This window comes from Crinia signifera, chromosome 11, assembly GCF_055691185.1.
Source record: "Crinia signifera chromosome 11, ASM5569118v1, whole genome shotgun sequence".
NCBI classification, from domain to species: Eukaryota; Metazoa; Chordata; class Amphibia; order Anura; family Myobatrachidae; genus Crinia; species Crinia signifera.
Window position 1 is genome coordinate 57,979,649 of NC_139227.1, and position 15,849 is coordinate 57,995,497.

A 15,849-nucleotide genomic window follows, 5' to 3' on the forward strand; every position below is an offset into this window, starting at 1 on the left:
AGTCGTCCTGTACATATCGTAGATGGGGATCAGCAGAGGCCTTATTCATCTGCTGCTCTCCATGTCTCCTTACAGAACAGTGATGTGCTCGCTGATCCTGCACTGGAAGGGGAAGCGGAGACCGTTACAGGTAATGCCCAATGCTACATCACTTGCAAAGGATAAGGGCCGATATCGGCTGAACACGGTCTCCATAGAATCACTATATGGAAATTGGGGCACAGGGTGTGTGGTGCTCATTGTCCTGCAATGAGATCATGAAGATTACTGATCTGATATACTGATCTGATAGCGGGTGCTGGTGAGGTGTGCTCTGAAGCAGGTCACCTGTCTGATAATATCCGCTGGTGAGGTGTGGTGTATGCTGGTCTGATAATGGATGCTGGTGAGGTGTGCTGTTCTGATGGCGGCCACTGGTAAGGTGTGCCTTGTCTTCTATGCCGGTTGCTGGTCTGGGCGTTGGTAAGGAATGCCCTGTGTTGTATGCTGGTCTGATAATGGGTGCTGGTGAGGTATGCCCTGTGCTGTATGCTGGTCTAATAATGGGCGCTGGTGAGGTGTGCCCTGTGTTGTATGCTTCTGGGACCCAATCATTGGGCTGTGGCCGCCGGCAGCCAATCACAAGTGGCTTGTTTTACATGTCGCCGCGCTCTGCCCATTTTTAAAATTTCTAAAGCCTCACAGGTTTCACTGGGTGTGCGCTCCTTCGCCGTCCCCCTGCTATGCTGTGTAAGTACAGTTGGCTACTGAGAGCGGGGGGGACTGGACGGGATGCACCTGTAACAGCTGACAGCCGCTCTCAGTAGGAGAGGTGAGCAGGCTGTCAGCGTGGCGAGGGACTGGATGTGGCTGGAAGAGCTGACACAATGCTCAACTTAGGGCAGCACATCACCTTTTCCAGACGCATCTAATCCCCCACCACGCAGGCAGCCCACTCACCAACGGCGTATCAGCTTTTCCAGCCCCCCGGGCAATGAGCATGAAATGCCACCGCGCGATTACACCCATTGTACCTTGTTACACACCATAATGCCAATCACACATTGTACCACACACCGTAATGCCACTTAGACAATACCCCACACACCGTAATTCAGTTTACGCCACACCATCATGCGCCTTACCCTATATGCCACACACTGTAATGCCCCTTACACTATAGGCAACACACCATAATACCAGTATATGCCTGCAGCTGCTGTAGTACAAACCAGGCGGTGATACTCCAGCACACTCACGGGTACAAACTAACTCCACACTATGGGGATTATTCTGATTCACTCCGAAAGGCACAATCACACTCTAATGGACAAAACCATATGCACTGCAGGTGGGGCTGATATCTATATTGCAGTGTAAAAATAAAGCAGCCAGTATTTACCCTGCACAGAAACGATAAAACGCCCAAATCTAACTAACAAAAGTAGTGAATCTATCATTAGCGCAAACAAGCCGCCAATGGTGTGTGTCCCTTTTTAAGGACCCTCAATCCTTTACCAAATTACCATAGAAACAAAAAACGGAACAGAACCTGTCAGGCGCTTGTATGTTTTCAGATGTACACCTGCAGTGCACATGGTTTTGCCCATTTTCAAAACAAATTTGTACTGCAGTCAGATCTGAATAAGGGCCTATGTCATGACCAGTTAATTAACTAATGATAAAAGTGCTGTAGTGGTGCCTTTTACTGCTTTTCCTTGTTGGTGTATATCAATTTAAAGGACAGGGTGAATTTTCAAGTTAAAAAAACGGGCAGGGCGCGGCACCCTTCAAAACAAAGCTAGCGTGAACACTATACTGTGCCATAATGTGTACTGGGCAGAGCGGCGTGTGCCGTAATGTGAATTGGTACAATTATGTGGCCACACCCCTTTACCAAAACCATGCCCTAAATGTTTGGCATGCTCCATCGGCGTGCACTGTCCCCGTTTTCAAAATTAGTTAGTTATTTTTTAGTGTATATGTATCCTGCTTTATATGAGTGGGCCAGTTGATACCCGACCCACATGTACCATGATGGTGAGAGAAGAGAGTAGGCGTGTGCTGTTGAGACCCAGAAAAGGTCACATAGGGCCCCAATTTTTCTAAGTGAGGGGTCCTAGGGACCCACAATTTTTTGGGGTTTTTGTGATCACTTGTATACTGATCTGGTAATGGTGTGCCATGTGCTGTATGCTGGTCTGATAATGGGCGCTGGTGACGTGTGTTGTATGCTGCTCATTGAAAGATATTTGTGTAGTAGAATGTTTGCTCTTTGCTTTCTCAGAACACTGGGATCTGAGTGCTGGTAATGTGCGGGGCGTGGAGGATGGACTTGTGGCTGTGGCTCACAGCACTTTGGCGACTCGCTACCCTCTGCTTTCCACAGGGGTCAACCTGCCGAGTGAAGACATTGCCAGTCGACTCCGTAAAGTCAGTGCTATATGCTGTAATAACTTGCTGCAGAGCCGCTATGGGTCTACAGTACAGATGTTATTCTGACCCTTGTTACTTTATCTCTGGCTGTAGGAGCGGCAGGACGAGGTGACCATGATGTGCGCAGTTGTGGATCACAGTAACCCCTGGAGAGCAGAGTCTCTAAGGCGGTGTCCCAAGAAGGTTGAGGAAGAAAGAAGAGTGGTAAGAAGGTTCTGTGGATGTGGTTTGTTGGGCACAGTAGTGTGAGGTACCGGCCATGGAGTGTGTACAGGAGGCTCTGATCGTTGGGCATAAAGTGTGGGGGGAGTGGTTCTGGCTTGGGGCACAGTAGTGTGTGTGGGGTGTTAGAGTTTCGGTCTATGTGGGAGATGAGTTTACTTATATCCCTTATGGCACATATAGGGTGACCAAAAGATTTTTCTCTTTCGTCCATTCTGGTGACACAGCTTGACCTTGGGATGTAGGAGGGTCCGCAGGAGCCAAGGCACCTATGCTGACTTCTTTGAGAGCAGGCTCCTCCCTTCTGCATCCCATGATGCTTCAGTTCATTTTAGGTGCCCATGAGAGTGGGTGCTGAGCTGAACTGGCTGCTGTCTGCAGCCATCTTGTGAGAGTAGCTAGGTGTTTTTTATTTTATTAATTCACTAGTTGGTACAGGCTTTCCAGTGTGTTACTTCTACTGGAAGTTCACACACACTGAGAGCGCAGCAGAGGCTGACAGAAGCGTCAGCGCTCTGTGTGAAGAGACGCAGCTGCGTTACCTACACAGCGCTTCAACCTCCATTGCAGAGAGGGCGTCCTGAACCGGCTCCTTGCATAGAAGGGGATCGTGGGGGATGGACCCCCCGCGATGGCTGCCGCCATCTTGAAAGGGCTTATAGACTGAAATCCCACTAGGGAGGTGACGTCTATTACAGGAGTCCAGCACTGCTGAACAACTCTGAGTGTTCCCTGTCTGGGGGAGTCACTGGAGGTGAGGCGAGACACCTAGAAGGAGCAGCTGATGGTGGAAGGGGGCCAACAGGTTTCCCTCCTCGCTGAAGCAGAGACTGGGTCTCTTCCTGCACTCTGTTTGGCGCCATTTTCTCTCCACTTCACTCCAGCTGAAGTATGGATTACACTGCAGAACTGAGTGAAAGTCTCTCCTGGGCAGAGTCTTCCCTGGTGATCGCTGAGGATCTAATGCAGCAGGACAGTCAGATAAGTACTCTGTACTTTATTCTTAGCAATGCCTGATATTGTGCACTATCTTTTTTATGACAAAAAAGTGTTATACTGCTGCTCATAGGGAAAAGATGCCTGCCATGTTAATTTTCTGCTGATTTATGTGGTGTAAATTAACATTTGAACAGATGGATCAGGGGGATTTGTGCCCCTCATGTGAGTCTGTGCATAGTAGGGCTCAAGCCCAGAGGTCTGAGCAGACTGTACCTACTATATGTAGACAGCTGCCCTGAGGAAGGATAGGATTGCCATAGCAACCCCGTACACCATGGGTCCTCAAACTGCGGCCCTCCAGATGTTGTGAAACTACACATCCCAGCATGCCTTGCCACAGCTTTGCTATAAGGGAGTGTTAAAACTGTGGCAAGGCATGCTGGGATTTGTAGTTTCACAACATCTGGAGGGCCGCAGTTTGAGGACCCATGCACACAAACAGGCTTGAAATAGGCAGAGAGATAACTTTTCTCTTTCTACTGTCCTGATGACATAGCTTCACCTTGGAGTGTAGGAGGGGTCCAACGGAGCCAGGCACCTATGCTAAACTTTCTGAGAGGCAGGCTCCTCCCTTCTGCATCCCATCATGCCTCAGTTTCGTTTAGGTGCCCACAGGAGTGGGTGCTATGCTGAACAGGCTGCGACTTGCAGCCCAAAGAGATAGCTAGGTGTTTTTTATTTTATTAATTTTTACACTTAGGGCAAGACAGTGTGAGGATTCTTTAAGAATCCTCACACTGAGCGCAGCAGGAGCTGGCAAAAGCGTGTCCTTTCAGCATCCTGTGCGCAGGGAGACGCTGTCTGGTCTCCCTGCGCAGCGCTTCTGGCTTCCAGCGACAGGAAGCTCCCTGGGCCCGGGGGACCCCTGAACCGGCTTCCCACAGGGGGGGATCATAGGGAATGGGATCCCTGCGATGGCGCCGCCATTTTGGACTGGTTTACAGGCTGGAATCCGGCAGGAGGGCGCAGCCTGTCACAGGAGGCCTTTACTGGGCTATTCCAAGTGATCTCCAAAGGAGGGAGAGGCACTGGGAAGAGGAGAATGCCACTACAGGAGCGGACCACAGGGGGTAGATGGTGAGCCACGGTACCCCTGCTGTGGCTGGGACATGGGTCTCTTCCTGCACTGTCTTTTGGTGCCAATTTACAGCTTCTCCTGGGCCACGTTACCCCACTGACCTGGAGGGTCACAAACCTGGCAGCAGATAAGTACTGACATAAATGACACTATGCACTGTATGTTTTATAGAAAACATGACTGAAGTATGTTTTTTAAAAATCCATGACTGACAATTCTGCTGGTGGTAGAGGGGAGAAACTGCAGGCCATGTTAAATTGCTGCAGTATATGTGAGCTAAATTTAACCCCTGAGCTGATGACACAAGGGGATTTTTTTTGTCCTGTGTGTAATGCTGTACCCAGTGGAGCACATGCTCAAAAGGGAAAACCGCCTAAGCCTGCGGGACTGCGGCTGCTAGGGGCAAGATCTGTTACCTTTTTAGTACAGGTGTTGATTAGACCGAGAGATGAGTTGGTAAAATCTTCAAAACCATTGTCATCCTATCAACAGTCTCATGGTTATATTCTCCTTTATCAAGGGGAGCCTGCATTGTTACAAACAATGCAGGAGGAGGCTTAACAGGAGCTGTTTTGTCTACAAAACTTGATGTGTCTTCTAGGCACTCCATATCCTCACTCCCTGTGCCTATGGTAGCATCAGGGGGAGAGAGTGCAACCAGAGGAAAGATGTGAAATTGTCTGTCCCGGGTATAGAGGACTTGATTTTGGCTGTGAAACAGGCATAAAATCTCTTCGACGTGGAAAGTCTTCAATGCTGGGAGTGTTTGAAAGGCAGTGCAGAGACGCAGTATCTTGCCCTCGGATGAGGGCTTGCAAAACTCCTTAGGCCTAGAAGTTCATATGCCTGTATCCTAAGCCAGCAGAGCATACTAAGTTGTGGGGAAATAAGTACCGGTGGTAGATGCCCTATTACTAGGTTGTCTGAAGCGACTAGTTTATCTGTGCATAGAGCAGTGGTTCCCAAACTGTGTGCCGTGGCACCCTGGTGTGCCTTGGGAGACTTGCAGGGGTGCCCTAGGTTGGTGGTCCAGGACCAATTCATGTTTTTTTATGTCCATTAGTATAGTCAGATTGTGGACAAACAGAAGTGAATCCTGTCCATTACCACAAACTGACCCTAAGGATGAGATATAAACACAATTTATTTAACTTAATATTTGTTTCTGACTTTTCCCAATAAGAAACCTTTAGCCTAGGGGTGCCGCGAAAACATTTCTGATGCTTTGGGGTGCCGTGATTCAAAAACTTTGGGAACCATAGAGGGTTGCTTTAAAGCAATGTTTGAAAGTGTGAGATATACCCTTATATGTGAGATATACCCTTAGACCTGCCATTGCTCCTGCATGGGTTTCCAAAAGCTATGATAGTGTGAGCTACTACGTTGTGTGCAAATAAATTTGGATGTGGTGCGCGGCTTGCGAATTTACCATATATACTCGAGGTATGTGGACAGAGTGAAAGATATCTGTAAGACGGATTCCTTCTAAGTCTTGTATGATGCTCACAAGATCGGTTGGCCTGCTTCAAAGTAGACCATTACGAGGTGGTTAAGGTCAGTTATTGTGTTTACTTATATTAAGGTTGGCAGACCAGTGCCTGCAAAGATTAATGCTCATACCACCAGGTCAGTGGCTGCCTCCGGGGCGGTGTGCCATGGAACTTCAGGGCTGCCACTTGGTCATCTGTTCACACATTTACCAAATTTTCTTCTACGATCCCCATGGCAGCCATGACAGTGGGATATTCCCCTCCTCCTACCAGATTAGACAGGACTTTTTTCAGGGACCGCCCCCCTTGGGTATAACAGCTCACACCTCCCTCTCCTCTGTGTCTTTTTCTCCTGTCTCCGTCTAGATAGGACAGGCAGGGCGTTATTTTATTTTTAAACAGGGCTACCTCTTACATCTATGGGATGGCTTCCCGGGAAGAAGGAGAGCTGCGGAGGAGTGTGGCCTTTGAGATACCTGCCTCCAGCAACTACTAAGGGTAAGGACTGTGCTTAGCGCCAGTTACTTGCCTAAAAATCCCGGCAGCATGTCATTTTGCAAAAGACCCCCTGTTTTTGTGTGGGTGTGTAGCGGCGTTACCTGTAGGCTGCTGAGCTGGGTAGACACGCTGGGAGACAGAGCTGGCAGGGAGGCTGGCGCGTGGCTGATCGCTGGATGGTCAGCGCGTGTAAGCGTCTGGCTGGGAGCCGACGCTGAGAGCTGCCGGGTGCTGAGACGCGTGCGGCGGAAGTGCGCATAAAACGTCACTTCCGCCGGCGTGGTGCACCAAGTGTGCACCTGAATAATGTCCCCGGAAATGGGGACCGGATTTTTGGTTCCGCTTTGCGGAAATATGCGCAGAAATAGCCAGACAGAAACGCTGCTGGCATATAAGGAGTTAAGCTGTCCTAAATATAAACGGACATGCTTTGCAGAGCCTATGGTGTTGTACAAGCAGCAGAACCATGGAAGAAAGCCAGCAGCAGCAAGCACCTTCTTCCCAGCAGCCTGACATTGCCCCTTTGAGGTAAGCCCTTTGGTTTTTGGGCATTAGTTGGTTTTATTTTTGCATGATACTAGTTAGGTTTCTGCTTTGTTTCCAGTGTGCCTAAATCACCTGTTCATAAGAAAAGGACAGCTAAGAAGAAATTCCTTACCTGTACTTGCATGAGTTGTGACAAGGCATTTGCTAGTGCCGATAAGAGGACTCTGTGTGAAGAATGTGACAAAATCCCACAGCCTAAGGTGGATAAGTCGGACCAATCGGATGTCCTTAAAAAACTAATGGATTGGATGCAAAAGTCATTCGTCTCCAAAGAAGAATTCTTGCAGTCTCAGAAACCCAAGAGGTCTCGGGAGCAGGCTGGAATGCTGACAGAAGGGGGTGGTTCCTCGGAGGAGATAGAACCAGTGGAGGCAGAAGACGTTGAGGAAGGTGAAATAGAGGAAGATGTGAGATCTTTCAACCTCGAATTGGTGGAGAGTGTGCTGAAAAGCATTTACAAATCCATGAATTACCCGGAAGTTTCAGACACCACAGCAGATCCACTTTTCGAAGATAGATCGAAGAAAGGAAGAACCTTCCCGGTTCACAAAGTAGTCCGTGAGATGATCAATAAGGAATGGGTCAACACGGATAAGAGGATGGCTGGATGGGCGAGAGTGGATAAAATGTATCCTTTCAAAGATGAGGATTTCCTGAAGTGGTGTCTAGTGCCCAAGGTTGACGCAGCGGTGGCAGAGCTGACGTCTAGAACAACCATACCACTGGAAGATGGGGCGGCGTTTAAAGACGCTATGGAAAGGAAGATCGAAAATTCGCTTAGGAAATTGCACCAGACCTCTGCGCTGTCACTTAAGTCCAGTGTGGCTATTGCTTCGGTGGCAAGGGCAATGAGGCTATGGTCGTCGGAGCTCCATACAGACATAACCGAAAAGATTTCCAAGCAATATCTGCTGAGAAGCTTACAGACCATACAGAAGTCTATCGAATACCTGTGTGAGGCCTCTTTGGACGCGGTGTCGTTCTCGGCTAAAGCGATGGCACAAGGAGTGACGGCCAGGAGGGCGCTCTGGCTCAAACCCTGGAGTGCGGATGCCAATTCCAAGAATCGTCTAACGGCACTACCCTTTGAAGGCGGGTTCTTGTTCGGCTCAAAATTGGATTCAATGATCCAGAGAATTTCGGGGGGGAAGTCCGTGAGACTACCCCAAGACAGGAGGAATAGGTTTCCCATCCCTACCTCTAGCAGGCAGAATTATAGAGAGGCAAGAAGTTATCGGCCCGGTCGCCAGTACTCCCGTAGGGGGAATCCGAATATGACTCGCCAGTCCTTTCGTCAACAGTATCGGAGAGGTTCCAAGTTATGACGGTGGTTCAATGGTGAGAGTTGGAGCCCGGTTGTTTCAGTTTTCGGAAGTCTGGAAGACATCGATATCAGACAGATGGGTCAACAATATTGTGGAAAGGGGCTACCAAATAGAATTTCTAAGGAGGCCTTGGAAGAACAAATTTGTCAGGTCAAGAGTTCCAGTGAAGAAACTGGAAAGAGAGACTCTCACCTTGAAGATTCTACAGCTTCTACAAATAGGAGCAATAGAACATGTCCCGAAAGACCAAGTACGTCTGGGGTATTATTCGAACCTCTTCTTAGTGGAGAAGAGTACAGGTGGTTTCAGGACCATCTTGGACCTGAGAGGATTGAATCTCTTTGTCAAGAAGCTAAAGTTCAAGATGGAAACTATAAGCTCTATCCTTATGGGTCTCAGACAAGAAGATTGGTTAGCGTCCATAGACCTGAAAGACGCTTATTATCACGTCCCCGTGTCACTAGAGGACAGAAAGTTTCTCAGGTTCTCGCTTCTCGACCAACATTATCAATTTACCTGCCTTCCCTTCGGGCTCAGGACATCGCCGAGAGTGTTCACAAAAGTCTTGGTGACACTTGTGGCAGAACTAAGGAAGCAGGGAATCCAAATCTGGCCGTACCTGGACGACCTATTGCTGGCGGGAAGATCAGTGAGAGAGGTCCAGATGAGTGTCAAAATTACAATAGAATTTCTGCAGAAGCATGGTTGGGTGATCAACCAAGAAAAAAGTCAGCTGCAGCCATGCCAGACAATCAAGTTCCTGGGTGTCCTTATAGACACAGTAAAGTTTTCAGTGAGCCTGTCGGTAGACCGCTGTCTGAAGATACAAAATCTGACGCAACTGTTATTAACAAAAGGAAGATGCCCCCTGAAGATGGCGCTACAACTTCTAGGGATGATGACATCATGTATACATATCATTCCATGGGCCCAGTGGTACATGAGGAAGCTACAGTGGCAGTTGCTCCCATTCATGAAGAATCGGACCCACGAGGGGTTCCAGATAGTCCTGAATGCCAAGACGAAGAATTCGTTAAGGTGGTGGAGCTCTGGCTTGAGGAAAAGAAGCTCCAGTCTCTCAAACCCAGAATTTGTGGTTATGACGACCGATGCGAGTCTTCAAGGTTGGGGCGCTCACCTCGGGAGGAGCTCGGTACAAGGGTCTTGGACCACAGAAGAGAGTGCAAGGTCATCCAATGTCAGAGAACTGCTCGCCGTTTGGGAAGCAATCTGTTGCCTACAAGACAAACTTCGGAATACCAACCTAAGGATCATGTCAGACAATATGACAGTAGTGGCACATATAAACCACCAAGGGGGTACAAGGAGTTTACCTGTACTGAGAGTGTTGGAGAAGATCATGTCGTGGGCAGTGAACAACCTGCAATCAATCTCGGCCGTGTACATTCCGGGTCCGGAGAACACTGTAGCGGACTTTCTAAGTCGCAAGAGGATTCTGCCAGGAGAATGGGAGTTGGACTCGAAGGTGTTCAGTCAAATAGTCGCCAGGTTTGGCGAACCCGAGATAGACCTGATGGCGTCGTTCTCCAACAAGAAGGTGAGCAGATTCTGCTCGAAATCCTTTCACCCACAAGCCGCGGCACTGGACACTTTTTCAGTGAAATGGGAGTTCACTCTGGGATATATCTTCCCGCCATTCCCCATGATCAGCAGAGTGCTCAAGAAAATCAGAGAGGACCGAGTGGAAGTACTGGTAGTGCTTCCATTTTGGCCGAGAAGAGCCTGGTTTACTTCAGTATTAAGGATGGCGGTGCAGCCACCGTGGGTGTTGCCGGTGATACCAGACCTGTTGAAACAGGGACCAATATGTCATCCAGAGCCAGAAAGCTTCTCGCTGAGGGCATGGCGATTGAGCGGGCGACCCTGAAGCGCCATAACTTATCCGAACAAGTGACCGAATTATTGTTGAAAGCAAGGAAAGAAGGTTCCTCGCTAATATATTACAAAACCTGGAAGAAGTTCATCTCATGGGGGAACTTTGAGGGTCAGTTTGCCGATATCTCTACGGCCAAGGTCTTGCAATTCCTGTATGAAGGGTTCGAGTTGGGGCTGGCGGTAGCCACCATTAAGTCACAGATTTCTGCTCTCAGTGTTCTGTTGGACAGAAGATTAGCTGAGGAAAAGCTAGTAAAGAAGTTCTGCAGAGCAATCAAGGGAATACGGCCACCAAGAAAATCCTTAGTGGCCCCTTGGGATCTGAATTTGGTGCTAAAAGCACTGATGCTACAGCCATTTGAACCCCTGGAAGACTCTTCGGTAAAGTACCTAACATGGAAGGTACTGTTCTTGATAGCTATAACATCGGCGAGGAGGGTCAGCGAGATACAGGCCCTCTGGATCAAGGAACCGTACCTAGTGATCTTCCCTGACAGAGTTGTGCTGAGAACTCACCCAGACTTCATGCCAAAAGTCATATCAGCGTTCCACTTGAATCAGGAAATATCCTTGCCTAGGTTTTTCCCTGAGCCGATTAATGACGAACAGAAGGCCTATCATACGCTGGATCTGGTGAGAGCAGTTTCAGTGTATCTGGACCGTACAAAGGAGATCAGAAAGTCTGATCACTTATTCATTATCCCTGAGGGTCCGAAGAAGGGCTCTAGGGCTACGAAGCAAACCATTTCGAGATGGGTACGAGAAGTTATCGTATTCGCCTACAAAAATGAAGATAAGAGACCGCCTCCAATCATCAAGGCACATTCAACCAGGGCAGTGGCCACATCATGGGCTAGAAGGGCCAAGGCGTCAGTATCGGAGATCTGTCAAGCCGCTACATGGTCATCCGTCCATACCTTTACTAACCACTATGCCTTGAACGTGTCTACAGCCCACTTTGGGAATCTTGTAATTGAAGAGGCCTTGTCCATAAGATAAGTCTCTTGAATAAATCACTGTTACATTCATATTGGCTCCCTCCCGTTTATTGTACAGCTTGGGTATGTCCCACTGTCATGGCTGCCATGGGGATCGTAGAAGAAATATGCGAATTATACTCACCGATAATTCCTTTTCTTCCTAGAGATCCCATGGCAGCCACTTATTTCCCACCCTTTGTGTTAGAAGTTTTTCAGGGACGTTGGTGCGGAGACACTCGAAAGACACAGAGGAGAGGGAGGTGTGAGCTGTTATACCCAAGGGGGGCGGTCCCTGAAAAAAGTCCTGTCTAATCTGGTAGGAGGAGGGGAATATCCCACTGTCATGGCTGCCATGGGATCTCTAGGAAGAAAAGGAATTATCGGTGAGTATAATTCGCATATTTACAGATTCCATGAGTTCGCGTCGGAGGATGCATCATTCGGGTGAGCAGTGATGAGAACTGCGGACCTGAGCGTACCCTCCCAAAGGACCGGCTCTTGAACGTCCCAAGGTGAAGCTGCGTCACCAGGACAGAAGAGAAAAAGGGATTTATGTAAGAGCTTACCGTTCAAATCCCTTTCTCTAATTCTGTCCTGGTGACGCAGCAATCCCTCCCTTACGCTCAGTAAGTATTGCCGTAGGTCATGTTAAAATGGTTATATTAAACTTAATTGTGCATATAATATGTTCAGGCATTGTACTGAGCTTTTTATATCCTAGTGTGCTCTAAAAGTTGACCCGAGGCATGATGGGATGCAGAAGGGAGGAGCCTGCCTCTCAGAAAGTTTAGCATACAGTAGGAGCCCATCTCATCTATCTTACTTAGGCCATGGCTCAGGATGGCTAGCCATGGCTATCCTATTGTTCTCATCTGCAATACAATACATAGAACAATAGAGTAGGGTATTAGCAGAGTAATCCAATTACTCACTTAATCCTATTATAGAGATAGATGGCAGTGGCTCCATCTGTAGGTGCCTGGCTCCGTTGGACCCCTCCTACATCCCAAGGTGAAGCTGCGTCTCCAGGACAGAATCAGAGAAAGGGATTTGAACGGTAACTTCTTACAAAAATCCCTTTTTTTTTCCCTCCCAATCCTTCAGTGACCTCCTATTAAAACTCCATATCATGGAGTTCCTGCTTATTGCAGGGTATGCGGAACACTACTCGGTGTGTCCATAAAATGGCTGCATTCAAGGAGCAGTATGCAAGGCTCCTGAGGTAAATTACCCCAGGCACCCCTTATTTACACCTCCCCTGCTGAATTTTAATTCTGATAATGAGGTGTGTGTCCTGGGGACACCTTAAGGGAAGAGATCCTTTCTCTGATATTGAGTATTTGATTCTAGCAGCCAAGCAGGCTTTGAATCTCTGAGGAGAAAAAGAAGTGCCAGCGCAGAGTAATTTAGAGATTGCGCAGGGATATACAGTTACCTTTGCCCTTGCATGAGGGTATGGTAGCGTCCCTTTGGAAAGCATAAAAGACGCCTGATATCAGGTTTCTCATGTCCAAAAGGTGGCAATCCTATACCATAGTGCTACAGAAGCACAAAACTTGGGAGAAAAGTCCCCTCTGGTGGAGGAGTCTGTGGCCCGGTTGTTTATTCACTGCCTCATCTGTACAAGGGGGTGCTGTTTTTTTAAGGACCCCATAGAGGGGAAAAAAAAAAAAGCTTGGAGGCTGTCGTATGGCTGGCAAAAGGGGTAGGTTTTTACCTTACGCCTTATCAGACATCTGCTTGGATGTTCTAAAGCCATGATACAGTGGTCTTATGCCTGGTGTACTCAAATCCAGCCTCACAAAGTAGCTTTTGTGTTGACTGAACTGTTAAAGTGAGCTGCAGAGTACTTGTTTATAGCTGCGAAAGAAATGCGAATATGGCGTAAGGGCTGCCAGCTCTTTGCTTGATGATTGGAAAGCTGAAGCCAAAAGGTCTCTGGAGGTTTAGGCCTTTCAGGGAGCAATTCTGTTTGGAGTGGAATTCTAGTCCACCTTTATACAGGCCACAGGGGGAAAGAGCTCTAGCCTTTCCGCCACATCTAAGCATTCAGTGTTTCGGGGTGCGTCCAATAGAGGACACACAGGTAAAGGAAAAATGCCTTCTAATATAGGAAAGGCTCCCAGATCACATTTTAGGACCTGGACAATGGACCACCCGTCCATTGGGAGGTTAATTCCTCAGCAGAATGGGGTGGTGACTCCCTGTTTTGGAATAAAGGGAGGAGAGGTCACCTCCTGCAGTTTCTCAGAGTTACGGAATCTATCTCAGGCGTACCTTTCCAAAGAGATGTCTCCCAACTCCCCTGCTGTGAGAAGCTCGCTCATGAAAAGCCCTCTAGGGGGTGGCAATGTCGCTTTTCGAGAGGGGATGATAATCCCGGTGCATCAAGGGGGAAGAAAGAAAGGATTTTATTCCATTCTCTTTCTTTAGTCCCCAGTCTGGACGATTCCGTCAGACCCGTTCTAAGCCTGAAGTCTTTAAACTCACTTCTGTGAATGACTCTCTTCAGGATGGAATCTCTGAGGTTGGTGCTTGTAATCACAGAGCCTCGAGGGTTTCCAGCATCAGTGGACGTCCAGGACGCTTAAATACTTGGGCCTGTAGACAGTGGTTATCAATTATTATTATTTTTTTTTCTGAGTTTCGCAATAGGAGAAACTCCTCTGCAGAGTGGGGCTCTACCTTTCGGGTTAGCCATAGCTACGAGAATTTTTCGCAAAAGTGATGGCTGTCATGACAGCAGCTCACAGGCTAAAGAAATTGTAATTATTCCTTTATCGAACGATCTCTGGGTCAGGGCCAAATATGCAGAAATAGTTGCAGGTTCATCTAACAATGGTGGCACAGTTTTTCAGAGATAAGGGTGGATGTTGATTCTTCATCTCTCTCCCCTCCTGGCTGCCGGGTGCAGAGTCTCATTTAACACCCTCTCAGAAATTTCTGTTGGGTGTGATCTTGGACACACATATTCATTGTATGTTCCTTACGGTGTCCAAGACAATAAAAACTTCACCGGTTGGTGCGGTCAATTCTCCATTCGCCGACTCTAAAAATTTGGCAGGGTTTAAAACGGTTAGGAAATATGTCAGTGTCCTTGGAAACTCACCTGTAGGTGAGGTTTTTTTCTCTCAAGACCTTTACATGGAACTTTTTGACCTGTTGGTCAGGGAACCCGAAACCCTTGAAACAGGTAACTCTGTTTCAGGAGACAAGGAGCTCATTGATCTGAGGGCCAGATCTGGAGTCTCTGATAATGGGGTGGTTTTTCCGCTCATGACCAATGCCAGTCTCAGGGCATGGGAAGGCGATGATGCTGGACCTCAGTCTTCAGGGTCTGTGGTCCAGACAAAAGAATCCAGATCTATCAACTACATTCAGACAAAGACACGGCTTTGGCTTATTTAAGTCATGAAGGCGGTGCTCGCGGCAAGATGACTATGTGCATAGTCTCGCGAATTTTTCAGGGGAAAGAGGTGAACGTGCCAGATTTATCAGGGGTGTTAATTCCGTGGATCAAGAAAGTGGAAGCAGACGTCCTCAACAGGGCAGTTCGGCTGTGAGGAGAGTGGATGTTACACAGAAAGCTTTCAGTAACTAGTGTCTATTTTGGGGGTCTCCCAGACTGGATTGCATACTAACAAAATTGTCAGGTCTCCAGGTTCTCCTCTCGGATCACGAATCTGACCGAGGAGACACTGGTTGCCTTGATAGTTCCAGGGTGTTTCACTCTGGCTTAGGCATTCTTCTTCTTTTTCTTTTTTTCCTTGTCTTTTTTTTTTCTCCTCGCTGGTCAAAAATTTTGACGACCTGGCTCTTAAGACCTCTCTTTTTAGGGAAGAAGGGTTTCTCAGTTGCTGTTATCCAAATCCTACTTTGGGCTCGCAAGACATATTGGCAGTTTATTCACCTTTTGTGTTTGAATGATTTCTGTCAGGTGGTGTGCATGTCAGAAAGTACACATTTCTAGGATCTAGGTCGCTTGACCTTTGGAGTTTTTCTCCAGAATGGGTTGCAGCAGAGTTTAGTCTGCAGTACTTGTCCGTGGTTGGACAAAAAGTAAGGTCAGCTATCAACAATAAAAGAAGAGCATTTAAATTCTATAAAAATAACTTAATTGAGGAGGCGTTCGACAAATACAAAGAATCAAACAAAACTTGTAAAGGGGTAATCAATACATAAATAGTAAGCGTATAATTAAGGAAAACATAGGCCCATTATCTGATATCAGTGGAAAAAGTGTTAGAGGATAAGGGAAAAGCAAAACTGTTAAATGAGTTCTTTTCATCAGTATTTACTAAGGGAGAGTAGACTGTGGAATGAACATTTGCCACAAATGGGACAAATAATCCAGATCTCATTGTTGATTTCACGCCCAAGGAGGTAATACTGAGGCTCAG

At 47.6% G+C, this 15,849-nt stretch overlaps 1 protein-coding gene across 7 annotated transcripts in view; it reads left to right on the forward strand.

Annotated features, from left to right (window-relative positions):
- Nucleotides 1–15,849, forward strand: part of LOC146045303 (anillin-like) — a 107,599-nt gene that overhangs the window by 20,479 nt on the left and 71,271 nt on the right. For all 7 annotated transcript variants that reach the window (XM_083164060.1, XM_083164059.1, XM_083164062.1 and 4 more), the window contains exons 5-7: nucleotides 76–130; nucleotides 2,267–2,412; nucleotides 2,509–2,619. In XM_083164060.1, coding sequence (XP_083020186.1) covers nucleotides 76–130; nucleotides 2,267–2,412; nucleotides 2,509–2,619 — 312 coding nt within the window. The remainder of the gene's footprint in view (nucleotides 1–75; nucleotides 131–2,266; nucleotides 2,413–2,508; nucleotides 2,620–15,849) is intronic.